Here is a 27,147-nt window from a genome sequence, read left to right as displayed (position 1 = left end):
TAATACATCCAAAATCACTAATAACGATAACAAACACCTACAATTATCACGGAAATATTATTCAGAATAAAAAAAGTGAAAAACTCGAGAAGAGGGACTCGAACAGAGGCCCGTGAGATTCGTAAGAAAGCACGCTACCTCCTCCACCAAATCCCATAGTAACATCCGCTTCTCCCATTTCAAATGACAAGCGCGCGCTTTCAATTATCAAAACTTCAACATTAAATATCTAGACGAATAATGCAGATCTGTATAAACGCTTTGATGTATGCTTCTCAATTCCCGTTTAAGTTTAAGAGAAGCGGTCTGCCGGAGGCTACCGCGAGCACTCCCAGTCAGCTTATCGTCGTGTTACTCACGGAGATACCCACTGCCATCATCTGTTCGCGGAAACTGTGTTATGTCGTACGTGGTATCTATCCCACATATCTCGAAAGGAGCTATCACGCCTCGCAATTTGGAGAACAACAAATGGCTAGCGCATTAGATGCCGTCGATTGGGAAGGTAGATCTCGTTTGACCCGAATATTGCTTTCGCCACGGTTCTTCGCCGTTGCGTCGATTATCGAGGATCCCGTTTCTCCGAGTAACGTCATACCGTGTTTTGACATATGTCATTTCTAACTTTAACACCATTATTTACCGTCGCGCTTTCGGAGAAAATCATCCCGAACAACCTTCCCCGTTTCAGATCGAACGAAAGTAGAGATTTTATCCATTTTAGGGGACGAATTCGGGATGCCTCGCTTTTGGTAGACCGAACTACCCTCGACGCACATAAAACATGATTACGGACATTTTCACGCCCCTCCAAGCGATTCTAATTCGGAAATCTGTTTCATGTGGTCGTTTTACGAGATACAGTTTGTAGGAAACGAAATGTCCAGTAGTAAATATCACGGGAAGAGTAATTTAGTTTTCCTAACCTAAAAATGTAGGTTACTTATCTTTCGTGGAGGATTTAAGGCAGTCTTTTTAACTCAGTCGTCGTTGTTACTTACGCTTCCAAATTGTTCTCGATGTTCCGATGTTTCTCGGTTGAACAGATACTAAAAAACTACCGTTTAACGTGCCTCGATTAAAGCTTTCAGAACTGCTGTTTACCTCGCACGTTATTCCAGATCTGAGAAGGCAGGCGAGACACCTAGAGAATGAGATCGACGCGAAGCTCGTGGCGTTCAGCAAGCTGGGCATCAACAGCGGCTCCAAGCTCGTCAACAGCGACGAGGTGCCACTGTTGGACGAGGAGCATGTCTTCGAGAACATGGCTTCTGAAATAGAAGCGTTACTAGCTAAAGTAAGTCTCCGGCATCAGTCCCGCGTGCCGATCGTCTGACCCGCCTTCGTTCGCCGTAGTTATTCTCTATAAACGAGAGGATGAGCGAGCTACAACCGAACGGCGCCGCGATGCTGCACACCATGCAGCGGCATAAAGACATATTGAAGGACTACAAGCTGGAGTTCAGTAAGATTAGGAATAACTTCGCTGCGAGAAGAGACAGAGAGGATCTGCTAGGAAGCGTTCGCAAAGAGATCGAGTACGTATCCTATTAGCGGTCTTATAGAAAATGATTTATCACGGACTATTTAAATTATGCATTCTCCACGAAGCAGTAACTACAAGAGCGCAAGCGGGCTGAATCGCCGGGAGATGTATTTAAAAGAAAACCAACACATTCACAAGTAACTAGATTTTGCTATACAATTCAGTTTATTCGTTTACGCATGATATCACTAGTGTGTACTAAAAAGCTGTTCCGTTTTTCTTATATTCGATCGAGTACAAAATTTATGGAAACCCGTTTTTCTTCGTTTCTAGTTCGGATCGTCTGATCAACGATCAGATAAGTATAGCGATGGAGACGCGAGAACATCTGGTGACTCAGAGACAGGCGTTCAAACGTATCCAGACCAGACTGAACGACATTTCGAATCGATTTCCAGCAGTGAACAGTCTAATACAGAGGATAAATCTGCGTAAAAGACGGGACTCTCTAATCCTTGGTCTTATCGTTGGATTCTGCACGTTTCTTATGCTCCTATATGCTTTTCATTAAATAATGCCCTTATACCAAAGTACTTCCACCCTATGCGGGCTAGTGATTCATCGACGGGAATGCATTAAACGTAGAAGTAAGAGGTAAAAGGTGATGTATCTACGGCAGGGTTGACTTGGTGGCCCGCGAGCCATCGGGGGCACCTTCGCCTTCCTGCCGTGCTGAACGGCCCCTTCCAAACCTACCAGACTTTGAAGATCGCAGTGAAATTCTTCCTTCTTTCCTTCTGTTTTCCATTGTGATCGTCAGAGTCTGGTAGGTATGGAGGAGGCCCTTCAGTGTGGCAGCAAGACGGAGGTGCCCCCGGTGGCTCGCGGGCCACCAGTTAAGCTGCGATTTCATGCTGACGCTCGACGCTTGTTTTACGCGTCAAAACTAGTCCGGTGATCGATCCATGGCACTTTCAGCGTCAAGTGGAAAAGCTAAACCTTTAAACTTAAACCGAGTTTAAACTTAAACTCGCTTTAGGTTCACTCCGAAACATTGAAATGTAAAAAGCGTCGGTCACGTGATTGGTTTTCACGCTCAAAGTCCCGTGGATCGATCACGTGACTGGTCTCGACGCTCAAAACGAGCGTCAGCATGAAATTGCACCTTTAGTCAACCCTGATCTACGGCATACACGCGAAAATAGGGAGCGTTGGAACTGGAAAGCGCGTGATTGTGCACGGTTATATGCGCGAGTGAACTCTAAATGGGCTGAACGAATGATTCTCGTTCATACGAGCAGAGAGAGAGAGAGAGAGAGGGAGAGGGAGAGAGAGAGCGAGAGATAGAGAGAGAGAGTAAAAAAAAAAGAAAAAATGTTGAATTGTACAGTTTTTTTTATACCTAACGTAAGTCGTGGGTGAAGCTATGTATAAAATTTTAATCCACGATTCGACATGTTAATTTAATAAACGTTAAAGTCAACGGCGAAAGTTTTACGCATTTGTAAAATTATATTTGTACTCTTTTTTTCTCTTTTCTCGATTTCCTATATGTACACGACTACGAACGTACTCAAATCGATAAAGTAATCAGTCTGCATCACTTTGTTCACCGACCGCCGAAGCGAGCGAGGCCGCGTTTGCGGCTCGGAACCGGCCCGCGTAAAAGAAAGCAACTCGAGAATATTGAATTTCATGCGGCCTATGCGCGAGCGTGTATCGCCGCAGTACAGTAGACTGATCTTTACATAAGGCTCTTTATTTGCTATTCGTATAACTTTATGCGATGCGCAGCGCCAACTCTGCGCCGGCAAAAGGAGAACGATTTACATATCTCTTCACCGGGATCCATTGCATTTTTATACGCCTACGAACCCGATGTTTCCCGCGCGTTAAAGCTACAAGAAGGGAAAGAAAAAGTTCGCAACGATGAAGGAGGAAAAGACAATGCTAACGCGAACATCGTGATAATATATAGTGTCGGTGTCCAAAGATCGACCCCTCCCCTATTTTTTTTTTTTTTTCAAACATCGTTTTCCATATCTTTTTTTTTTCATACTAAGAAGTATCGATTTCACATATACATCAGACATCTATACATGTATATACACACGCGCGCGTAGACACATATATATATGCGTAACGTATATCGTCGAAGTCTCTCGTTAAGAGTCCACAAAACAGCGCGTCGCGAGAAGGAATTGTTTCCACGTATACTAAATACCACATTTATAAATTACACCTTGCAATTAGGAACTCAAGCGAGAATCGTAAAATGTATCGAATACAAGGTACACGTGTGACCTAAAAACTGCTTTATAATCCTTCAATATATATATTTACATTTCGAGAGACCGAGTCGTACAGTATCGTAAAAATCATCCTCGATATCCCGATTTCGTCAGCCGCTTTCCCTTCTTCCCCGGATAGTCAAGAAGAATCCCCAGTCGCGACGGCCGCGGATTCACCGAAATCATGCAACGAAATAACGTCCGCCGAGCGATTCGCGTGTGATGTACGTAAATAAATTAGCTTCCGCGTGGCCGATCGCGCGATGCTGCGAGAGGAAATGCAACGCGACAAAGGCGCTGCTTATTCGCGCGAGTAAATATGTACTGTACACTCCCGTTCGCTTCTCTTCCTCCCTCCTGTTTTATAAATGCAATACGTAGTGTACCCGTAGAGACGGTAATTCTCTTTTTGCTCTTCGTTTCATTCCCGTGCGGTAGGTCGGAACGATTATTTTTTGCAGTAAGGAGCAGTTGCGAAGGCAGAGGAGGAATATTCACAGTTACGATTCCACTGCGTTTCGAGACGCGGGTGCACAGGCACACGTCCGCATGATTCACGCGCGATGGAGATTCTACACAGAACTCATCCTACCGATTGTTCGGGGAGTTACTTACTACGCTCTAGGTCCGAATTCTCTCTTTATTATCGTTCCCCGGGCGAGACCCCACTTGGCAGCGCTCTATCGAAGAAACTCGCCCAGCCGTACAAATAAACAATAGGGGGACGTCTACTCAATATTACATGCGGCTCGCATGACTACTCTTACGATTCTGAATATAAATATACTGCCGTACGGTACCATTTGAATCTACCTCTTTTTTTTTATTTTATTTTTAATCCTTTAATGCTGCCTACTTATAAATGGAGAATATTGGGAGACAAGGTCACGGTGCTCTTCTAGCAAGCGGTAAATGGTAACAGTGTTCAATAAAGCTCGTGAAAAAGGTGGAGAGAAATTGTTGCTCGGAATTCTGACGGTTAGAGAGATTTAGATAAACGGAAAGGGGGATTACGATCTAGATTGGCACTTGGTTGACGAATGTTCCACTTTGAGTGTGCTAGCTTAACAGAAGGACCATTTGTCACCTCGTCCCCCAGCCACCTCGTCGTTTAATAGTAATAGTAGCTTTGCAGTGGGAGTACTAATACTAATAGTTGTAGCAGTAGTGTAATAATATTAATGGTAGCAGTAACAATCGTCGTAATTAACTATCCAACCAATCCAACGGTCAAACAAAAGTCGAACAGTTGCGTATACATTCTGTGTGTACTCTCCCCAGCGAGAATCGACCGCCGCCCAATCGTTCGGTGCTAATACTATTTTACGGTTCTCTTTGCTAATCAGTCACGACACACGGGTGAACGAAGCCACTTCTATCTAAGACCGTCGCGGTCGATTCCCACTGGAAAACGGATATGATTAGCGTTAAGATACGGTTCCTTAATTTAATTCCACGCTTCCCTCGATAAGAATCATGCTAGCTTCTCGTTTCTCTTCGCCTCGGCCTCGCTACTCGATGGAAACTAAAGCTATCTACTGACTGAAAATTCTCCTACAACGTGGTCGAGAGGAATGGGACCTCGCTACATGCACGCGCGTCGCGACGACGAATCCTCGCGTCCCTTCTCCGCGCGGGAAACGAAGGAGAGATTCGTCTCGCGGGCAAGCTCGTGAACTGTTAAAAATAGCTACAGACTCCGAACGTCTCCTCTTTCGACGGCGTACGAAAGAACGAATGGGAAATTATACCCAAATATTAACGCGTTGGGTACAGTCTAAGTGACTTAAATTTAAAAAAAAAAAAAAAAAAAAAAAAAACAAGGAAAGAAGGAGAATCTTAGATACTCGGCGACACGTTCGCGTCGTGTCACGGCGGAGCAATGTGCTTCGTTGAAAGTTTCTAGAATAAAAACGAAGACATCAAGCTCGGGTCTCGAGTGAGTTCGTGAATTGGAAATGTTCGTGCCGCGCGTCCGTTTCACTCGTCATGCCAGACAACGTAACAAAACGCAGGCGGTCGCATAGATTCTCACTCCGGAATCTACTTTATATACCTCCTTGAATAGTTAACACGCGTGCCCGTGTCCTCGCCGTGCATTTTCCAAGCGTGCACCCTCTTCTCCATCCAATTCTCCAGGAAGAGGGATTTGTCCACGAGTCACTGTAGAGTCGTTTCTATTGGTCCTTGACAAAAGACACAGATTACATCCTCCTCTTCCTCGCAAGCATTAAATCATAACATTTAAAAGTTTCTCACCTGTCATATCGAAATCACCGAATGTTCAAAATGTAAGTTCTTCGGTGTTCTCCGCATCAGATGAGAGTTCTTGGCGCAGTATTTCCATGCAGGACTTGGGTATAAGCGTGCCGACTATTTTCAAACTTTCGTCTATGGCAGAGAAGCGTTATGTAAATAAATAAGACACCCACAGCTTCGAACTTCGTAAGAAACTCACCAGTTCGCAAGCGCACAACTTGCATCTTGGAGTTGTGGCCAGAGCGCGTGGCTAGGATGCTCTCCACTCGACTCCAAACGCTTAAAACCGAACCTGAAAGGACATTGTAAGAACGTCTTCGGAGCCCAACCTCGCAGTCCATCCCAAGCGTGGCGTTCTTGCAGTTACCACGCCAGTAGGCGTGCGAGCAGGTGTCCACGGAAGCCTCGTACTGCTGAGACCAGTGCGGCTCCGCTTCGTCCGAGGACACCTTCTTGTACTTCTTCTCCAATTCGCCTAGAGTCTCTTGCCTGAGCTGCAATCCTGTGTTGGGCCTTGGAATAAAAATTATTCTACAGTGGTACACTTTTGCGCAACAGTACGGGCGATCCTAAAACAATGAAAATTCAGTTGTACCTATAGACCATGTACAACTGGTCCTTCTTGCTCTCAGACTTCTTCTTGCCAGTGTCCACTATGACGGCGAGTATCGCGGTTTGCTTTCCGTTGCGGATCTGGTGGCTCAAGTAATACCCTTCCTTGGACCCCGTCAATTCAGAGAACTTATCCATCGCCTCGGCCCAGCTCATCCCGCGCTCGACGTGGACGACGTGCAGCTCGGTGGGCGCTTTCCCTGTGGCGTGCTTTCTCAGGAAACGGTAGAGCTTCACCCTCCGCACGTTCTCCCCGGAAGTACCGAGATCCAGGATACCCATGTCGAAGCGGCCGGTCTTCTTCGCTTGCGTGACGATCGCGTTCAAGGTGTCCGTGAAATACTTGAACAGGCGGTTCTGCAGGTCCACTGGCATGCCGAGGATGCGATTCAGGAACTTGGACATGTTGTTGTAGTCCTTGTCCAGCGTGAGGACTCCCGGCGAGCTTTCGCTGTGGCATATCAAGCCGACGCCGATCAACGCGTCCGCCACATCCTTGAAGAAGTCTCCGTGGTAGTCCTGAGGAGGTGGTACTAGCGGTGGCTCGTACCTGATAGAATAACGGAGCTCAGCCAACGATATCAATGGGAATAAAGGTAGATTAAAGAGGCGCGGGAACAAAATACGAACTTCATTATGGTCCTCATCGTCGCTTCCAGGGCCGCACGCCCGTATTTGTTGTCGATGTTGAATTGCGAGAGGTCTCTCGTCTCTGTGGCTCGCCTGTCCCCGTGCGTAAGTGCTCCGAGGCTCTCCAAACGCTTCGCGACGATCGACGCGAATCTTCTCTCCCCGGCTAGGTCCGAGATCAGGAATATGTACTCCGGCGCGTTCACTTGGTTCGATCGGTGCGTTCGACCGAACTGCTGTATTGCCCTGTCGGCGCTCCACGGCAGTTCGAGGGTGATGTGGACTCGTCGCATCTGGTTCCTCGCTCTTCTGTCGCTCTGCAACGATATACCGCTGCTGGCCGCTTCCGAGATGATGGCCACTGTCTTCTCACCATCCATGAACCTGCGTGATTAGCAATTTGCGGTAGCATCCAAGAATAACGCGGGGAAAGCTGCTGTAACTAGTGTTCCTTCTCGAGAAATTTTAGAATTGCTTATTTTGTGTTTCTGGAGAAACACTGGTTTTCTAGTAAAATTATTATAAATCTCATTTAATGATGAAATCTCATTTCATGATATGAAGAAAATATCGAAAAGAAGAGAAACAAACATACAAACAAACAGAGGATCGAAGCTGAATAAAATCGTTTAAAAACTATTGCATCCCTTGGAAAATGTTTGCATAGGTAATCCAAAATCTCTTAAAAAAGATTCAAGAAACCCGTTTTTTCATTTAATATCCAAAACAGATATGTATATAACGGCAAAACAATTTCTAAGTAGCTAGACTTTTCGGAAAATATAACAGCAACCATGATTCTCCTGAAAATACTGAAAAACTTACGGATCCTCAAAATGAAGAATTACCATTAAGAAAACAATTAGAGTTAGCAATCGCAGATGTAACATTCGTATACATACCTCTGCTTCTCTGTTAAATTAAGCGTTTCCAGTGGGACGTCCACTTCAGATCTGGATTCGTATTGAATGGTGCCATCCTCCGTTTGAACGACTCGCCCTTTCCTGCCAGTCATCTCAGCGACGTTTTCGGGCCCACCGAACTCGTCGATCAGCTGATCCAAGGTGTTCGGCGGTAGCCGTTCACCCAGGTCCTCTACCTGCGAGAGTAGCTCCTTCTTCATGATGTAGGCGCGCTCGACGACGTCCCTCGATGGCGCTCGATTGCGTACAACTCCTGAACCCGCGGCTGATGCGTACCCTAAGTAATATAATTGGCTTAATTGTCTGTATCTTTGGGAGTTTCCTGTGCAAATATATATCGTGTACCTGATCGCTTCTTCACAGGCTTCTTCTGCTTCTTCCCGCCCTTTTTCTTCCTCCTGTCGCCAGAGTCTAACAAAACACAAATCAACATCCTACCTTTCTTACTTTACGCACAATCACAATGGGTAGCCAAATTATTATACTCAAACAAAAAGGTTTCAGATTTTGTAAGTTTAAGCGATGGGATATCTCTGCGAAAAATGGTCGCAAAAAATATTTAAAAACCGCATTTTAACGTTTGAAGTTTCTAGATTTTCGCAGGAAATGAAGTTTCAGAATTTTTTGCCTAGTTTGAACGTATGCACGGGCAAAAAGAAAAAATCCGGTAAATCCAAAGAAGAGCTCTTATAGAGCAAACATTCCCTTTAATTTTGTTTTTTTTTGGTTTTGTTCTAGTTTGCTATAGTTTGCGAAAAAGATACTTTTCACTTTGAACACCTATAACTTTCGAACTCACGATCGTAGACAAATTTTCAGGAGTGCTTTGAAAAGCTAGGAAAGTTTCCTTTCAGACCCTTTACTTGTCAATTTAATTTTCTTTTTTAAATCGAATTAAATCCGTTTTAAAATGATTCCAAAAATTGACGAAAATGTTTTGAGTGTAATAATTTGGCCACCCTCTGTAAGTAAACTTGTAAAACCCACCAGAATCCGATTCAGTGTAATTGAAGGAAGAGTCGGAGGTGATGTTACTCTCCTCGTCGCTCTTGTGATCGTCCTCGCTCTCCGATCCGCTCTGCTTGTACTCCGAGCCGGAGCTGTGGCCGCCGTTCCTCTCGTCGTCAGTGAAATCGTCGTCCGACGGGAACGTGCGGACCCTCTTCGAGGCCCTCTGGGCCGCCTGCCGCATCGGTTTCCTCTTGCTGCCGCCGGCAGACCCGCCAGCGCCGTCCATGTCGTCGAGGTCCTCTAGCCTCTGCATCTTCGACGGCTCGATGCCCAGGACTCTGTGTATGTGGTTGCGATCCGACGCTGGGAAGTGTTTCTCCACCAACGTTTGCAGCACTCCCCTGAAAGCACAGAACGAAGGTATACACGCCCATTGAAATAAGTAGCTCACAAAGCAGAAATCAATCACTCACTTCGCAGTGGAGACGAAGTCGCTGAGCTCGCCGTCGTCGCGTTCCAGTTGCTCCAGCGTACGCGCCTCGCCGGTGGACTGCAGACCAATGACGACGCATTTCCCGCACTTTACAGCCTCTCGCGCAACCGCGACGGCGTGCTTGACTTTGGCCGCGATGCAGAGGTACTTGAAGAACCGCTGATGCGACGACCAGAACTGTCCCCACATTGTCTTCTTCATTCGGTTCTCGGCGTCCAGCAATTCCGCCGCTTCTTGAAACCTTTTCAACGCTTCTACCCACTGCGATAAATTCAGATGGAATGCATTAAGTCACAGTCTCGATTCCTTCTTTCCTCTTCTTCATAGACACTCACCAACTGAACGGAACGATCGTACACCCCTGTGAACTCTTTGGACAGAGGCACCTCTTCTATCTTAAAAGCCACGCCGTGAAAGCTGAGCTGCCGAGCGATGTACATGCCTCGCAGCTTCATGTCCATCGCCACTATCTCCATCGCGCCGACTCCTCGTTTCTCCACGGCTGTGATGAAGTCAGTGAACTCCGGGAACGGCGTCCCTTCGCCCCACATCCCTAGTCGAACCATGTAGGCCATGTTACGCGGCTCTGAAGCGCCTGTGGCACTGGCGTACACCACCCTGGCTTTGGGAAGCTTGTTCTGTAGCTCCAACACCGTCAGACCTGCAAACATAATACGAAATTTCGTTTTCTCAGGCTCACAACGTAAAATCCACGTGTGCAACCTGTGTACCTGTTTTGGTAGGCTTCGAGCTGCCCGTGGGGCACAGATTTTTCGCGCGATGGCACTCGTCGAAGATAATCAGACCGTCGAAGTCTTCTCCACACCACTGTAGAAGCTGCTTTAAACGACTCTTGTACTTCCCTCCGCTTTGCGAAGATTCGCCGATCAAAGCAGAGTACGTGCTAAATATCACTCCCTTCTTCACATTGCCATTCACAGCCGACGAGATCTTTGCGTACTTGAATTTGTTCAACGCGTGCACCTGCGAGAGTAACATACATTTCGTGGTTATTCATAATCTTTAGTCTTTAATATTTTAATTCAACGCGAAATCCAAATACCTCGATCTTCGACGCGCCGATGTCGTTTAAGTCGCGCTCCGCGTCGTACTTGAGATCATTGGAGACGGACACCCAAATAGCACGTTTCCTGCCCTTTAAATAATTCTCATATATGATACCACCTATGGTCCGTCCTTTGCCAACGCCCGCGCCGTCGCCGATCAGGAAGCCAGCTCGCGAGCCATCCGGCAAGAGGTGCTCGTGCTGCTGAGACGCGTATGTTATAGATTCAAGCTGTAACGCCGATAAAGCCCCGGTCCTTATGGACTCTTCGGGTATCGAAACTTTGTACCAGACGTCTGTCGGTTCTACACTGGATAACGACGCAGTCTCTACCACAGGATCCGGGTGCTTCCGTCCGAGTTTAACTGTTGAACATTACAGGTTGATTGTCTAATGGTGAAACTAAGAAATTAACGATTCCATATAATGGAACACAATGCGAGTATACGTACGTTTCGTAGGCATGTAGTCTGCATACGTCTCTGCGACACCCATGTCCTCATCGTCCACCTCTTCCTCTTCTGGCAACGGTGGTTGCATGTTCATTTTCGAAGGATCCGCAGAGTTCATCCATAACTGAGAGACGGCTTTACCTACAATAAGGTTTCGTACAATATCTGTCGGACTACAATTGTAAGAGAGTATCCTGCAAATAGAATTATAAGTGTCGTCGCAGCTGCATGTTCGAAATCTGGAGAATACGTACTCGTCAGCCCGGCCGGCCAGTTTGGGTGCATGCCATTTTGGTTTAACAATTGGACGAGGGGATTGACACCCATGTTCATTCCTGGCATTCCCATGTAGCTGCTCATTAAGCTCATATCCATGCCTGGGGAATGATAACACTCGTAAAGCCCCTCGATTGTTCTATTAGTACTAGCGTTACACATAATAATTACTAATCGTGCGATAGTCAAGTCTCACCAAATACTACATAAAAAGCTGATACTACAAAGGAGCTACAAATTCATTAAGCGTATATACTGTAAGTTAGAAGCTGATAAAACTGTAGTGCCAGTGATGTATGTGCATGACTAATTTATACATACATTAAACATGTATTCGTTTTACATAGCACGCGCGCAAAGGTGAGACAACATGTCTCTCTTTTCGTGCGATAGTAAGAGAAATATCTCTACGTACTCGGTGGGAAGAAGGCCGCAGGATTGAAACCTGCGAGCGTTGCTAATCCTGGGGGGAAGCCGTACGGCCCAGCAGCCAGCTGACCCAACTGATTCAACTGACTGGCATTGATAAAACCAGGCGGGTTACCGTGCGATCCTCCTACGCGCACCATTTCGTACCCTGGCGACGCAGTCTTTGTCACTAACCCACCAGGAATTTTATTACTGAATTTTTGATTTAGCACTGCCAAAGAAATATTATTCTGAGCAATATAAGTATATGCATTTATACACATATATTTCTCCTGAATTTTCATACTTGTAAGAACGAGTCGCTTCTACCGTCTTATGTAAATTAAAAGCTGTCCTTACTGTTCATTCCCCCTTGTCCTTTGAGCATAATATTAGACGGCGCATCCGCGGGTTTCTCATCCTTGATGTTCGCAATCCCTGTAGCCGTGGCGAGGTCTTTTCCGCCACCTAACAAACGTATTAACATTAATTCAACCGAATTCCAATCGAAATAAACGAGAAGCTTGCAGATCTTATTAGAAAATTTACCTGGCACACCCATGTTATCAGGATCTTCGTCCTCGTCGCTGCTGCTGTCTTCGTTCATCGCGTCTTTATCCCTTTTAGTCGACTGCGTATTAAAATTAAAAATCAAAAATTGAAACCATTTTCCGGTATCCTACTAATACAATAAATGCGATCTTTCTGAGATTTTGTGTACACGTAGTCTAGGACCAGGAATAACATATCGGATACTTTTCATCCCGATTTTTTTAACCGATTATTTTTGCTTGAAGAATAATGCCTAGGATCTTGTTTATGGGCAAACTCTTTCAGCAATAAAGATAAACGATTAGCAATCAGGGATAAATAGGTCGAGGCGTTTGGGTCATCGTTGCACTATTTCCTACAATTAATTCGGTTCAATACCACAAGATTTCTAACATACTTCTTTGAAGTTTAATGGATTAATACACGCCTCGCGCATTTCCCCGTCATTACGCCTAAATATTATGCAAAATTATATCGCATCCTATCAGTCAACATCGAAACAAATGCAAATGAAGCAGCGGTCTCCGTTACAATTCCTCGAGTAAACCAGCATTACCTCCCAAGTTCCTGTGCGATCCATAAACTATTATTCGTTTACTCGACTAGCAACTACAGTCTTCCCCGGATTATCGAGAAAGATTCGGGCCAGAGAATTCTCCATAAACCGAGGCAGGGGAATTAGTTAGCACCTAGTAAACCTGGAGAGTGAAATAGCGCACCAGCGGGAGACCCTCGGTCACGGTGAATTGAGTCATTCAGTACTGAATAAGAGAATTTTCATATTACTGATTACACCTCAATTCTCAAGTATTACCGATGAATTGGCAAGTTCATGTCGACGAAAATGAGTCCAAACACGAAGCAATTCGGTGTACTTTTTATTATGAAAACACGATTAGAATTCCAGTTGCCTGGGTTAAGGGGGGTTTGCGCCTTGTTGGGCCGAAAAATAGGTAATTCTTTGTGAATTTTTTCTACAAAAACGGTTCAACAAATTACTTTGAGGTTTGGCAGGCTGTTTTATTGTATCTTGAACTATTGTTCTGAATTTTTGTGTAACAGTGAAAACAAAAACATGGCAGATACAAAAAGAGCGTTGAAAAATAATCGGGTGGTCCTGGCGTTCACGAAAAGTACTGTAAGGTTTATCTTAAACACAAACAAGAAAAGAGATTCTTAATCTATATGATTGTGGCTACCGGTGGTAGTAGATTTATTGCCGTATCTGTTACCGTTCCTTTTTTATTTAAAGAAGTTTTCCCGATTTTGCGGTGAAACCTGTTTCAGACTCAAATCAGAACGCTTAGCTTTCTTCAAAAGGCTGCCATTTTAACATTTTTTTTATATTTATTAATAAATCTACTACCACCGATAGCCACATTCATATAGATTAAGAATCTCTTTTCCTTTTTGTGTTTTGGACAAACCTTACAGTACTTTTCGTCAACGCCAGGACCACCCGATTTTTTTTCAACCCTGTTTTACTATCTGCCATGTTTTCTTTTTCCCTGTCACACAAAAATTCAGAACAATACTTCAAGATACAATAAAACAACCTGCCAAACCTGACATTAATTTGTCGAACCGTTTTTGTAGAAAAAATTCACAAAGAATTACCTAATCTTCGGCCCAACAAGGCGCAAACTCCCCTTAAGGGAAAGGCTCGCTTCTGGTGATTAACTCTCAACATTTCTCCTGCAATTATCGAAGTAGCTTGCCAATCCTCGCAATACCAAATAAGTCCTAAAATCTTAAAGAATCCATTGGTAATATTTTCATGAACATTAATCAGAAACACGAGCATGTTATTTTCCTGTACAGGGTATTTTACCTGGCCCAATGGTTTCATTGCCCTAGGCGGTTAACGGGTAGCCTACCCGGGACCGCAGGCCCTCGCTCGCAGCGAGGAAGCAAAACTTTAGGGTGGTCTTTCCCGATAATCTGGGGAAAAAAGCATTTTAATAATCCGAGGAAGACTGTGTATCTCAAACATTATCAAGCCCCAACTGGGCCTCCTGCATACGAATCCCCGGACCCCAAACCACATCCCAATGTTAGCAAAGAATTATTCCAATCCTAGTGGATCAGCCTCAAAAACAAACCGTTCATTATTTACCGATTTATACGAAAGGCATGTTTTATTCAGTCCACTAGAAGAGGGGGAGGGAGGGGAGAGAGAGAGAGAGAGAGTGAGAGAGGCAGGAGAGGGAGAGAGGTGTGAGTGATTTGAAATTACAAATAAGAGTGCGTATTCGCGGCAGAAGCGTCTATAGGTTAGTCGCGGCAACGGGCCCAAACTGGTGTCCGTGAGACACACGGCAACGCTGGAGCCAAGCGGGCCTTCCTGGGTAATCGTTCGACCTGCAATAAACGAGGAACAAAAGGAGCAACTCACCATGACAAAAGGGTGCCCTCGGAGGCCTCGTGTTTAAATAGAGTTCCGGGCGAAGTCGCGCCTCGACGGGGCCTGGACGTCGGCTATATTATCCCTGGACGTGCGTCGAGAAAGATGCTGGCCCGTGCTCTGACAGGGTGCACGCTAGATACGGCCACTTTTTTCTCTATCCTGTTTAAGAAGCCTCGCGTTTCGTGTCTCGCCTACTGGACATCACAACGACGACGATCGAACGCCAGGGCGGGCCTTGGGAGCTATGGGATCGGAGCGTGTAACGTTACAGTGCGCTCAGGCCGTGTCATTTATGCGGGTCTGAACAGTGCACACTATCGAAACGCGTTCGCCAAACACGGCTGCCGCCATCTTGGCTTTCGCCCGGCCCACGGTGCACCACGATGCAAATACAAAAACACACGCGCCTCAGCTATGGCCGCTGGCTTGCGGATCTGTGAATCGCCCGCGGCGTTGCCAGATCCCGGCGTCCCTCCGAGGGGACGTTCTCAGGTGGGCGCGTTAACCAAAAAATTGCCGCGCTTTCCGCCGATTAATTAAACGGACCGGCGGGCGTTCGTCCTCGAGACGACGGCGACGCTGAAAAGCATCGAGACACAGGTGAAGGGAAATTCAACGGAGCGCTCGGGACGGGAATAAAAATTCTGGCGGCTATCGACTCTTTCGGGACATTCTATATTTCTCGCGACGATGCATGCAGATTTAAGGCGAAACGTGGTGTGTACGATTTCTTTTCGCGTACTTTTTTTGCGGTCGGGATTGATCGATTATTCCGTCGCGAGGTTGAAATATTTCCTATTCTTTTTTTCGATTTAGTTAATTCTTCGCTGATTTTGTGTTTGTTTTTTTTTAAATACCGTTTAGGTAAATCACTCGATGGTTGCGGCTCTTCTTCTGCGCTCAGGAGATATCGTCCGTCGCTGCGTCGAGAAGTACCAAAGAACGTCGAGGAGCAGCCGAATCGCGGGCACGTGTCGAACGTGGACACTGTAGTTTTAACAATTGCTCAATACTAGCACGTGTTCTTCCGCGAATCGCACAATGAACAGTAAACAAACCATGCATATCGCGTATCATGTGTTCGCACGCGCGTGGCTATGCTCAAATGGGCCCGCAGACTCGCCGGACGTCTGGCAACGCCGCTCGTAGCGCCGCGCTGATCTTTAGTTGATTTAAAGTATCCGCGGTAAAAAGAAAAGAATAGGACCGCCAACTCTATCCAGAAACCTCGAATAACTGGCGTTCCAGCAGATTCGAGCCTGCCTGATAAAATGGACCGACGCCCGACGAGCGTTCCGCTAAAATAAAACGCGCACAACGTGTATTCAACGATTGCTCACCTAAATCTATCTAAAAAATAACATCGTTCTAATACGATCGATCCGAGCTTCGCGCCGCTGACAGCACCGTCTAGCGAGCGACTAGAAAAACTAGCCGAGATTCGGTAGATGATTTGATTTTCGTCGATTCCGTGCCCCTGGATATACCTAGAAATTCATTATTTACAATCCTGCTCGATTTCTTGTACTGCTCCACGTGGAATTTTTAATAACACTTCTTTCAGCCTGGCGGCCTATTGGAAGACTCCTCCATAGAATAATATAGAGAGGGAGCAGAAGCTGCGACTCTCGGCGAGGGGAACGGTAAGCTTGGAGAGGAACAGGTAGAAGTGAGATACAGACACTTCGGGTTAGCTTCGGAAGCATTCGGCATGCATATCCACTGCGTTACCCGATTTGCCTGTATCGCTCCCCTTACCGCGAATCTTACACCCCCCCTCAGCTTACGCTCTGTCTATATATGTCTATGGACTTCTCTTAAATCTTGTTTGTTTAAGTTTATTTTTATATACTAATATAAATATATTTCCAGATATCCACGTGGTATCAATGTGATTTTTATTCGTTACGCGAGACGTTTAATTGCGTGAGATGATTAGGATAGAGAACCTGGAAAATTGTTAATTTAATGTAGGTAATTTGCCTTCGGTGTACACGTTAAAACGTCGCCCCTCTGCGATTTTACGTTTCGCATTCTCGATTAACTGGCAATTATTATGTAAGATCGAGGAAGAATGTAATTTCTTGTTTTACTCTTTGCGATCTAACGCTACGTAAGGTTATGTATCAACTTTATAAGCGTTCGATGCTCATTTTTGATGTTTGAACTCAGTAACGTGTCTTTAACTATTCGTTTAAGGTGTATGCAAGTAAGTGACGGTAATTTAAGTCCAGTGAAACAATTCTTAGAATAAAAAACGAACAAAATACGCACGTAACTGTCGTCTCACTCAAAAAGCATAACAGTTATTGTTTATTAATCAAATGCAGCAGTATTTCTTAATTGCTAAAAAACTTTGAAATTATTATCACCTCCCATAAATTACCCAACAAATTAAAAAATGCATCTATACAGTCAGCAACAAAAAAAATCTGCATTAAAAGAAATAAATGGAAACTAATCGCGTAGGTAGTTTACACGGAAGCGCAAAGTCCCGCGTATCAAAGATGCCCGTCACAAAGACAATTAAAATTTCAAAATTTCGTCATGCCCTTTCCCCTTCCCTAATCCTCCGCTAACAAGCAATCTTCCCTACAAAAATATACCGATATCCTCCGCGAAACGCAGTTTAATCCCCAGCGCTCTAATACAACCACAAACTCCACCTCCGAACCCGCAATTTTTTCATCAAATCGTAGCAACGTATCTAATCGATCGGGAGGAGCCCGTAAAGACCAAAGAAACAAAGCTGCTGAGATTCCCAAATCGCCGAAAAGTGGGCCCTATTTTTCGAACTGCCACGATTGAAAAGCGATGCTTCACGTGCGCCAACCTAATAGTTACAAAACAAAATAAAACATGCAATATACATGGGGCACATACACAGGCAGCGTCTAATTTGATAATAATGTAACTGTAGTTCGAGGAGCAATGGCGGCGCATCCGGTCTGTTGTTTCGACATTGTAATTTCTACCTTCTTTCGCAGGAGTGAATACCCTGAATTAGTTAGAGGCGTCTATCGACGCTGACGTTAGTGAACCGCCCGTTTCTTCCTTCTGATTTAAGCACCGCTCCACGGACTCGTGATAGAGAAATGCACGCCTGGGACTTACGAGCGTGATCGTTCGAATTCCGCTAGGAATCGGCCGTGCAGAGCACCCCAGCGTCTACTGGCGTCGAAGTTAGAGGAGGGACAGTGGTCTGCCGTTGGAACGAGGACTTTTGTATGAGAAGATTAAATTCGAGGCTCGTTCGCTGCGCGGGGACATTCAGGGACGACATGTTGAAAGGTAGGGACGCGAGGCGAAAAAATCCATCTGCACTTTCACTGAAGATTCTGGGCCCGCAGCCAGGTTATGTTTTGATGGCTCTCACTTCGGGAATTCAATCCTGGGATCGTAATCCCGGGATCCCGGCTGTTTTTTCGATTCTAAAACTCCTGAGATTTGATACATCAAGTTATAACTTATCCCGAGAATTTCGAGAATTTTCAAAAAAGTAAATTACTTTATGAACAACTGAAAGATATAAAAATGGAATCCAAAAAACAGCCGGGATTACGATCCCGGGATTGAATTCCCTACTCTCACTTCTCCTGCTTCTCCATGTTGAGCTTTAGCTCGTAAACGCTGGTCGAACCCGAGACACATTCAGTGGGAGCGGGATCTGTTCGCAGTTAGTTGGTACGGCGTTTCTGTCTGGGCACCTGCACTCTTGAGAAGCATCTTGGAGCGAGCGTCGAGTTCTGTAGAATAAAAGTTTGACGCCGCAAAATTCGGCAACATTCAGGCTTTTTTTTCTTGGTCAATACAATGAATAACAATGTCAAACTTTTTTCCACTTATTAAGCTACTGGAACAATTGTTTAAATACACTTTTAATTGTGTTTTTTCAATGTTATCTGCAGTTAAAAATCGCGCCTTTGAAAAGACGGCGGGAGTGATTTCCGCTCACAGACTCCTCTGAAAATGATTAAGAATCAGCTTGGTTTTTTTGTTTCAGAGGAGTCTGTGAGCGGAAATCACTCCCGCCGTCTTTTCAAAGGCGCGATTTTTAACTGCAGATAACATTGAAAAAACACAATTAAAAGTGTATTTAAACAATTGTTCCATATACATTATAAGTAGCTTAATAAGTGGAAAAAAGTTTGACATTGTTATTCATTGTATTCGCTGAGAAAAAGAAGCCTGAATGTTGCCGAATTTTGCGGCGTGATTACCAGAATGACCCCTTAATGGTTTAGTTTTTATGGTAACTCGTAATCGAGTTTCAGTATTAAATCACGCTTCGTTTTTTTACGAGTCCGAGTAACTTTAGGAGATGAAAGATGTGGACTTTGCATGGATACTTTTTGATTGCAGGAAAACGAAAACGAGGAATAACGAAGGGCATAGTCCGCACAAGGGCTGCCACTTTGTCGACGCAGTATGATATAGGTTCACCGTTGAAGAAGGAGGTTAAACTAGAGAGCAAACACGCGAAGAACGATAATCTGGATGGGTGTATAAGTTCCTTTTTCTATACGCCAGTACGTGATTTACTTATTTAGTTATCGCCCATAGCAGTCTTAACTAAGTCCGAGCATTGTTACCGAAATCGCAGGCGTTTAAAAATTGATGTTTGATTTTTTCAACTTTTCTTGAATTAAAACAAGGATTCGCGGGTTGTATTGAAACTATTGATATAATTTTGCTACGGACTATAGGTACACATTCACTTCGAATGTGTGTCAAATTTTAGCTCAATCGGTCCAGTAGTTTTTGAGGAAAATGTGCGCCCGATCTAAAAAAATTTGTTTCAAGAAAAACGCGTTTAAACTTTATCATGCAGTTACGGTAAATAACGACTAATTTCTGTAACTTACCCCTAATCTGCTTCAAAGAACTCATGTTAGGCAGCTCTCTCTTCTCTGCTGGCAGTCATAGCCTCATTAGATACAAGGGTCGAGGGAACGATTACGTGCCGCGCTGCGGCTTTAAGCCTCTATAACTGTGGGAGTTCTACGAATTTCGCCTTAATATTTTAGGGACATATTTTCGAAACCCCAAACTATTAGAAGAAGAAAAAAAAATCGAATTTTTGGGTGTAATACCCCCTGAAATTCGCGAATTTACATTTATATTTCTTAGTATCATTAACACGTGTTTTTATACGCAGATTGCAAATGTCTCCGACTCAGATATTTCTGAGAGCAAAGCTTCCATTGTGCCTATTGAAGAAAGCTTCTACAGAACCGAACAAGCTACCGTTGTACAAAATGATATCGTTACCGACGTTGGTCCCTTTCGGACAGATGGTAATATTCAATTATTTCATTAGGGGCCGTTCTTAAATTACGTAAAGGTAATTTTGGCGAATTCTTACCCCCTCGCTCCCCCAGTATAAGAATTCGTAAGATTTGATACTTCATCCCCCTCCTTACGTAATATTTAATACACTTCATTTTTTTAAAAATATCACGTAAAACGCTACCTGACTCCCCCCCCCATGTAAGAAAACGTAAGAAATTCGCGACCCCCTCCCCCCTCAAAAAGCCTTACGTAATTTAAGGATGACCCCTTAATTATCAACGGTGCTAGCTTGACGAATGAAACATTTCAGAAACACCCGTTGCTGTGCCTATTAATGGCCCGTCAACGCCGCACAGGATCAAAATGCCGAGCAGTCAGTTAGAAGACTCGGACGAAGGGAACGGGAACGACGAGAAGGACAAGAAGTCGATAATCCCGTTGCTGAATTCGGAGCAGCAGCCTTTAAAGAAGCCTGGGAATCGAGGCCGTAGGAAATTGAATAGCAACCAAACTGCCAATCAGCGTCCAATACAATCGTTAAGTATCAAGACGGACCACAAGCTGACGGATTTCTTCCCGGTGCGCCGCAGCGTGAGGAAATCGAAGAAAGCTGTGCTGGAGGAGAAGCAGCGCGACATGGAGAACAAAGTGCTGTGTCAAGTGGAGGAAGGGTTGCAGGTAACCGAATTTGGTAACTAGGAGGTCGCTCTCCTCTTGCCATAAAGTACACATGAAGTACCTTCATTTCAGGTGAGACACTTCGCCGGCAAAGGTCGCGGAGTGGTGACCACGCGGGGGTTCAGTAAAGGGGAGTTCGTGGTGGAGTACATCGGCGACCTGATCGAACAGACGACAGCGAAGAAGAGAGAGAAGTTGTACGCTCAGGATCAGAACACCGGATGCTATATGTATTATTTCCAACATCGTAATCATCAGTATTGGTGCGTACTTGAGATGTCCAACTTTACGAGCAATTTATGGAAGTATCACCAATGACCGTTTGCGTGTCGTTACGTTTTTCAGCGTTGACGCAACAGCAGAGACTAATAAGTTAGGTAGGTTAGTAAATCATTCGAGGAATGGCAATTTAATTGCGCGGGTTATAGAGGTGGGCTCCACGCCTCACCTGGTACTTACTGCGAAGGAGGATATACCTGTCGGCATCGAAGTGACGTACGACTATGGGGACCGAAGCCGCGAGGCTATTCGACATCATCCATGGTTGGCTTTATAGCGATTTCAATTGACCACGTAGTACAACGTTACATTGTACAGAGGAGAACCGAAGTAATGAGATCTTTTGTTCCTCCTATGAAGGAACAGTCACGTGTATAAATATTTTAGTCCAATTTCATGGAACAGAGACGACAGAAGGGGGATACATATAACTGCTTTATTCGGTACGTCGCAACTGTAATCGTATACTTCCTTAACCGTGCAGCTAGAAGAATTAGACGCCTGGTATTTTCGATCGTACACGCTGCTCTGTCTTGTTCCCTCAATCGTCACGCAAGCCAAACTTTTAAGGTCGTCGCGCAATTTGGCCGGTACGAACGGCGAATTCCACTTGCGCCCAAATCGCCCGTGGTTTTCGTTTCAAAATTTATGAAAATCTGAAATATCGAAGAGGAATCAGTGAAAGGGCCATTATCCGAAAATACAGGTTTTTAAATATAGATTACTACTCGAAAGCAGGAAAATTCCTACGGTCGCGGGCGATTTGGGCGCAAGTGGAATTCCCCCGAAGAGAAAAGTTTGTACACAATTGACGACCGGAGCACAGCGACAATTATTATTAATCTCTTCGCCGCGATTCGTCGAAATGCGCGACGGCCTTTAATCGCGATCTGTTTTAAAAACTGACACGATGTCCTCAGCTTTACAATATTTATGTACCACGATTTACAACAAATGCTTCATCTAGTCTTAGCTTTAGTCTAGTATTTATTAAAGTTGAGGGTTGACACTTTATGCCTCAACGTACTAGGCCGAAACTTCTGGCTGAAGGATTTGTGGAATAGCTTCTTTCCCCCGTTGTAATGCGTAACCAGGGAGCACTTCGATTTCTCCGTCGAGATGTTTGCGTCGCGAAGTAATCTTATTTTTACCTATTTGTCACTGCCATGGCCAAATTAACGATACGAGCTGTCCCTCGTGATTGGCTTTACAAATCAAACTAATGATGTAGCGGGATTGCTTCGTTGTAGGAAGAAATTATATTAGTAACGTTGTATTCTTTGGGATTAAACGAATTTGAATGTCGCTCTGGCATGGTGGAAATATACAAAAGCGCTTTCTCGTGGAAGAGCAAAATGTTGGTTACTGATCGCATTAAAGGAATCTTCGCGAGAATGGATTTATCATTCCCGCGAAGGTGAATTCGAGTATAGCTTGTTACCTAAGCACTTTCATTGATATTTCATCAGTATTTTTCTATCAAATAATATTCCCAATTAATTTGCAGGTAGTCCGTAATGGTAGATTCTAAGGCGCGTGAAAAAAAAATCTCCGTTATAGTTTCTACGATTCCATCGATGCGAATATTTGTGCAGCGATTCCTAATATTTATTTGTACCTTTGTCGATACGTTATAGCATTTTATACAATTAATTAGACCGTATAAATCGATTCGTCGGATTGTAATTCACTTTCATTATTGTGAAAGGCGTCTTTACATTAATATTACTATATGCTACGTGTTTAATGTTAATTATTATTATTTTTAGTAGCACGCGACAGAGAAATTGTACAAACGAAATCTTATTTTAATGAGAATCTACGCAACGTGTATAATGTGTTTCAAATCTGTAAATAAACAATGTAAACATCGGAGACTGATTTCTGGTTCTTGCTAGGAATAATATATGAAATACGTTGTAGAGAAGAGTACACGCCTGTTTATTCCTAAAGTTATTAGCAAAATATTCACGGATATACATTTATTCTCCATTCTCTGTTTCAACGATTTCGTCCTCTGAATTCTCACCGCTGCCTGCGAACGTTTCTTCGCTGGCTTTCAGAAACGGCGGTGGCAGGAATAAAGAGAACTCTTTACTTGTTGGCAAAGGCACAGCAGAAATTGGAGATCGTTCCGCAACAAGAGAACCACATTGCTTCTCTTCCTTTTCTTCGCCTCCGAATATTTCTCTACTAATTCTGGGCTCGTCTAACTCTGGCATTGGCGGAGGCGTAGGAACACGATTAGCTTCATCCTTACGCATCCGTCGAAGTGCTTTCAACTCCCTTTCCGACATGGACTTCTGCTTGTCGACCAAAGCATCCTTCAGTTCAGCCATAAAATTCTTGAACAGCGCCCTGTCCTTCTTATAGTTGAACAACTCGATCTCATCGGAGTCGTCGCTTAAAGGCTTCAAATATTCATCTTTAATGTACTCCTCGAACACTTCGTCTAGAATCTCTGGCTCGGAATCGTGTACAACGGGGAGATCAGAATTCACAGTAGAAGTTAACATATTCGTCTTCGAATGATTCCCTACGTAGTCAGTAATTCGAGATTTTAGGAGGAATAAAGTGCTGAACTCGATGAAGTCTTTCGCGTTCGCAATATCCTTCTGAGCTGCGTCCAGTCTTTGCATTTTCTGTTCCACTGAGCCTTCGTCTGATATATTCTCATCAATATTATTATCAATATCGTGGAGTATCGATGATATATGACCGTAAGCTATCTCTAGCTTGTTAGACGCTAAATACAGATGCATGTACAAGTCTCGCCATCGTGACGCAGCTGGTCCTCTGAAAGAGGAAGCACGTATAAGAAAATTATAATATTTCTACCTACGAAAAGGAAAATTCATAGATCTCACTTGTACTTATACTCCGTTGGCTGTACTGTGAAACTATAGTAATCATCGACGGCTTCGGATAATTTGTCTTTATACACCGTCAAGTACTTCTTTAGAAAACGAACAATGCGAGCCAGCTTCACTTCGGGAATTCTGCTGTAAGGCTGCCGCCAAGTATGACTGTCGTAGGCGGCGGCTAGCAAGTACAACATCTCCGACTGCGTCAGGACGTAAGTGTGATACAAGTCCTGTCGACAGAAGAGTAACATGCAAATCTTGATCGCTGAACAACCACCGAAGGGCAACTCCTCATCTTCACCTTTAACTTTTGATAATTCACTTCGCCCCGCATCTGAAACGATCCATTCTCAAATCTCGTCAACGGATCTTCGTGGAGAGCATCTGCTGGCAAAAGCTTTGTAAGAATTAAAGAAACATGGTAATACGTGTGCGAACTACGCTCCAAATATTTCACTACGTTCTCCGTGATGGGTTGGAAATATTTCAGTCTATCCGCTGTAAGGCCACTATTACAGTAAACATGAAGTATTCAAAGCAGATTGAACAGTTGAAAATGCATCGCACGGTACTGTTCGATAACTACTTACTATAATTGCCGAGAGCCTTTATCTTTGCTTAGTTTCATTCTGTAGCCATATCTTAGAATTCTCAGCCCCTTCTTGCAGAGGTCGAATAAATCATTTTGCAACGATATAACGGACCTTAAATCCCTGTGCGCGCGAGCCCTTGAGTACTCAACGTAACCGGCGCAACATAGCACGAATAATCCAAATAAGCTCGAGGAACTCTTGTATTGGGTACTGAATGGAGTATATATTGAATACGATACTATTGTGCCAAATAAAAGACATTTTAATAGCACGGTCCTGCGAAATGTTAATTTATACGTATGATTAGTCAGCTTTTAATTATAATTATATAGCAGTATCGGCAAGGCAGTGGCGGATTTAAGAAAAAAGGCCCAGGTGGCAAACGTTCCGAGGGGCCCACTTTTGGGGGAAAATAAATAGTTTACTAAAAACGGGCTAAATGTAGTAGTGCAGAAAAAATGTAGTGTTTGGATGCCCATACCTAATCAATTTTTTTTTTTTCATGGGGCCCCGCGGGGCCTTCTATGCAGGGACTTAGGCGGCAACTGCTCATCAACCGCCCCGTTAAATCCGCCACTGCGGCAAGGGAAGTTCGGCAGCTCGAAAATTCAGAAAAATCTGAAACTTTGCAGAAATGTAGCTCAAATGATGCTAACAAAGTAACTATTTCTTGATTCGGTAATAAACCGATCCTAAGGGTGGAAACACCCCCCCCCGAAAATGGAGTTTTCAGATTATCGTGAATATCTACGAAACTATAAAATATATCAAAAAGAAGTTAAATTGAAAGTTCCATGGTTTTTTATGTCCTATAAAGCGGCAATAAAAAAATTTGCAAAATTTTGTTTTCTTTAAAAATTTACCCCCCACCACTCTTTTTTCGATAATTCTTTATCACCATATTGTAGGATTTCGAAAGCCATGAAACTTTGAATTGAACTTTTTTTCTATATCTTTTATGATTTCGCAGATATTTACGATAGCGGGAAAACTCGCAATTTCTTTGAGGGAGTGTTTTTACCCTTAGGACTGTTTTATTACTGAATCAAACAATAGTTACGTTATTAGCATCACTTGAGCTATATTTCTGCATATTTTCAGATTTTTTCGAATTTTCGAGTTGTCAAATTTTTTCGAAAAAATTTTTATATTTACCTCCAGGATTTAAAGTCATATCTATCAACAAAACCATGTATCGTACACGCGTGGTCGTTTAAAAGAACTTTCGCGTTTAAAATCGTTTCCACTTGTTTCTTGGACACACTATCGTCCTATTAAAAATAATACTTTCATAGTAAGTACTCTGTAATACGTTATAATATATTACACGCAGCTATACCTGAATTATTCCGAAGTATACAACAGGTAGTTTCTTGAAAACATTTTTCACGTGCCGTACACAGTCCTGCGAGTATATAAATAATTATTTTAGCAAATAGTAACGTGTTTATTGGTTTGTTTGAAAGGGAAAGAAATGTACCATCAGCTTAGAACTTCTTTCCTCCTTTTCGAGCCTCGACCTGGATATGGTAACGCTTTCAAAGTCTGTGTAACCAGAGTTGCGCAAGTGTTCATACAAGGCAGTACCCTAAAAGCGAGAAATAAGTTCGAGATGAATTCTTAATTAGTGCGATAGGTTAACATTCGTACCTGTATGACGACATCTTCATCGTCGCTATTACTTAAATCCATAGCGTCATTTGTATTTCCACGAAGACAATAAAGAAGTGAAGTCTGACATTGTTAAGATAGGTCTTTTATAATTGTTTCTTAACATATTGCAAAGTAGAGAGAGCCAGCTTTTGTTAAATAAGTAGCTTTGTTGATTCTTTGTACGTGGAAATGGGATAGTTTTACCCTTTTTATTGTAAATTATTATATTGTCCGCGGGCTGAGCCTCTTCTAGAGGCACTGTGGATCATTATACAACCGTTTTTAACAATGAAATTGTTTATTTATTGGTGAAAAAAGTGTTTTGAAAATTTGTTTAGGTTATGGACACAGGAATGCTAGCGGCGCGTAGCGGTGGAAAGGTTAACTAAAATCGATGTCGAAATGTTTATTTACTTATTTGTAATCTGTGGGCGTGGGGATGTTTTAGGGGCTTTATAGATTATGCAATAAATTTTGATAAGGAAATTGTTTATTTATTGCTGGGAAAAGTTGTTTGAAAATTTGAACTCCCTCTCCTTTTACCCATCATTCCCTCTCGGTCTAACAGCTACCTCCTCGCGTCATACTCCCCTGCCACCAGGAGCGAAAAAGTATCAGGCTCGCATAACCAAAGTTAGTGGCGCGCGATCTATCCCTGTCCTTGCGCGCACTACCCCTCTCTCTCGCTCTCTAACCTCCTCGATCGACCTCCACCACTATCCTGTGCTCCCATTAACTTTCAAGAATTTCCTGATCCAAATGCATCTAACGCCCCAGTTCGCACCTTCCGCCGCCAGATGTCTATAGCGTCCACGGTCCGTGGAGTGCGCATTCTCTCCGCGCATGTTACGGCTTTACCCCGCCAAGTTCATATTTAAATACGAAGAATTTAGACTTATCCTCCATATCCTTATAAAAGTAGCCCTACGCCCCTACCGATTTGCGACGCGCGATTGATCGTAGCACTCCCCCTGCCGGTTTC

General features: G+C 43.9%; 4 protein-coding genes across 5 annotated transcripts; 2 read left to right on the top strand and 2 right to left on the bottom strand.

Moving 5' to 3' along the window:
- The first annotated feature begins 225 nt into the window (after positions 1-225).
- Positions 226-2,817, top strand: Gos28 (golgi SNAP receptor complex member Gos28). Of its 2 annotated transcripts, none has more exons than XM_076825530.1 (5): positions 226-505; positions 1,122-1,297; positions 1,357-1,538; positions 1,615-1,683; positions 1,820-2,817. In XM_076825530.1, exons 1-5 carry the CDS (start codon positions 241-243, stop codon positions 2,055-2,057), a joined length of 930 nt encoding a protein of 309 aa, XP_076681645.1. In that variant the 5' UTR covers positions 226-240; the 3' UTR covers positions 2,058-2,817. The 2 variants fall into 2 exon arrangements, with proteins under 2 accessions (XP_076681645.1, XP_076681644.1); XM_076825529.1 differs by having other exon boundaries at positions 1,612-1,683.
- Positions 2,818-2,861: 44 nt separating this feature from the next.
- On the bottom strand, positions 2,862-15,183 carry Sno (Protein strawberry notch). The gene is made up of 18 exons (XM_076825524.1): positions 14,795-15,183; positions 12,397-12,478; positions 12,208-12,315; positions 11,855-12,079; positions 11,418-11,540; positions 11,164-11,304; positions 10,709-11,076; positions 10,377-10,629; positions 9,981-10,306; positions 9,626-9,906; positions 9,189-9,553; positions 8,547-8,612; positions 8,181-8,478; positions 7,279-7,662; positions 6,632-7,198; positions 6,236-6,549; positions 6,037-6,168; positions 2,862-5,963 (listed from the first exon to the last, which is right to left on the bottom strand). The coding sequence occupies exons 1-17, from the start codon at positions 14,795-14,797 to the stop codon at positions 6,062-6,064; spliced, it is 4,011 nt and encodes a 1,336-aa protein (XP_076681639.1). The 5' UTR covers positions 14,798-15,183; the 3' UTR covers positions 2,862-5,963; positions 6,037-6,061.
- A 2,569-nt stretch (positions 15,184-17,752) lies between these two features.
- Set8 (SET domain containing 8) lies at positions 17,753-22,932 on the top strand. The gene is made up of 7 exons (XM_076825068.1): positions 17,753-17,770; positions 17,874-18,097; positions 19,169-19,335; positions 19,965-20,103; positions 20,409-20,776; positions 20,849-21,039; positions 21,122-22,932. The coding sequence occupies exons 2-7, from the start codon at positions 18,034-18,036 to the stop codon at positions 21,330-21,332; spliced, it is 1,140 nt and encodes a 379-aa protein (XP_076681183.1). The 5' UTR covers positions 17,753-17,770; positions 17,874-18,033; the 3' UTR covers positions 21,333-22,932.
- On the bottom strand, positions 22,610-26,626 carry LOC143375686 (uncharacterized). Its single transcript, XM_076825056.1, has 8 exons — positions 26,163-26,626; positions 25,993-26,100; positions 25,852-25,917; positions 25,668-25,783; positions 24,510-24,788; positions 24,221-24,428; positions 23,923-24,149; positions 22,610-23,851 (listed from the first exon to the last, which is right to left on the bottom strand). The coding sequence occupies exons 1-8, from the start codon at positions 26,202-26,204 to the stop codon at positions 23,038-23,040; spliced, it is 1,860 nt and encodes a 619-aa protein (XP_076681171.1). The 5' UTR covers positions 26,205-26,626; the 3' UTR covers positions 22,610-23,037.
- Between the last annotated feature and the right edge of the window lie 521 nt (positions 26,627-27,147).

This window comes from Andrena cerasifolii, chromosome 13 (genome assembly GCF_050908995.1).
Source record: "Andrena cerasifolii isolate SP2316 chromosome 13, iyAndCera1_principal, whole genome shotgun sequence".
In the NCBI taxonomy this organism is placed as follows: Eukaryota; Metazoa; Arthropoda; class Insecta; order Hymenoptera; family Andrenidae; genus Andrena; species Andrena cerasifolii.
The sequence above is the reverse complement of the archived record's forward strand: the minus strand, read 5'-3'. Positions and strand labels throughout refer to the sequence as shown.

Coding starts and splice junctions, on each gene's coding strand:
- Gos28 (XM_076825529.1), top strand. CDS start 241: ATGCAGATCTGTATAAACGCTTTGATGTATGCTTCTCAATTCCCGTTT. Junction 1,298..1,356: donor TAGAAGCGTTACTAGCTAAA/GTAAGTCTCCGG, acceptor CGTTCGCCGTAG/TTATTCTCTATAAACGAGAG. Junction 1,684..1,819: donor GAAAACCAACACATTCACAA/GTAACTAGATTT, acceptor CTTCGTTTCTAG/TTCGGATCGTCTGATCAACG.
- Sno (XM_076825524.1), bottom strand. Junction 9,907..9,980: donor ACGATCGTTCCGTTCAGTTG/GTGAGTGTCTAT, acceptor AATTTATCGCAG/TGGGTAGAAGCGTTGAAAAG. Junction 8,613..9,188: donor TTACACTGAATCGGATTCTG/GTGGGTTTTACA, acceptor GTGTTTTGTTAG/ACTCTGGCGACAGGAGGAAG.
- Set8 (XM_076825068.1), top strand. CDS start 18,034: ATGAGAAGATTAAATTCGAGGCTCGTTCGCTGCGCGGGGACATTCAGG. Junction 18,098..19,168: donor CAGGGACGACATGTTGAAAG/GTAGGGACGCGA, acceptor TTTTGATTGCAG/GAAAACGAAAACGAGGAATA. Junction 20,104..20,408: donor TGGTCCCTTTCGGACAGATG/GTAATATTCAAT, acceptor GAAACATTTCAG/AAACACCCGTTGCTGTGCCT.
- LOC143375686 (XM_076825056.1), bottom strand. CDS start 26,204: ATGGATTTAAGTAATAGCGACGATGAAGATGTCGTCATACAG. Junction 24,429..24,509: donor AAAGGCTCTCGGCAATTATA/GTAAGTAGTTAT, acceptor TTACTGTAATAG/TGGCCTTACAGCGGATAGAC. Junction 24,150..24,220: donor TGAATTATCAAAAGTTAAAG/GTGAAGATGAGG, acceptor TTCTGTCGACAG/GACTTGTATCACACTTACGT.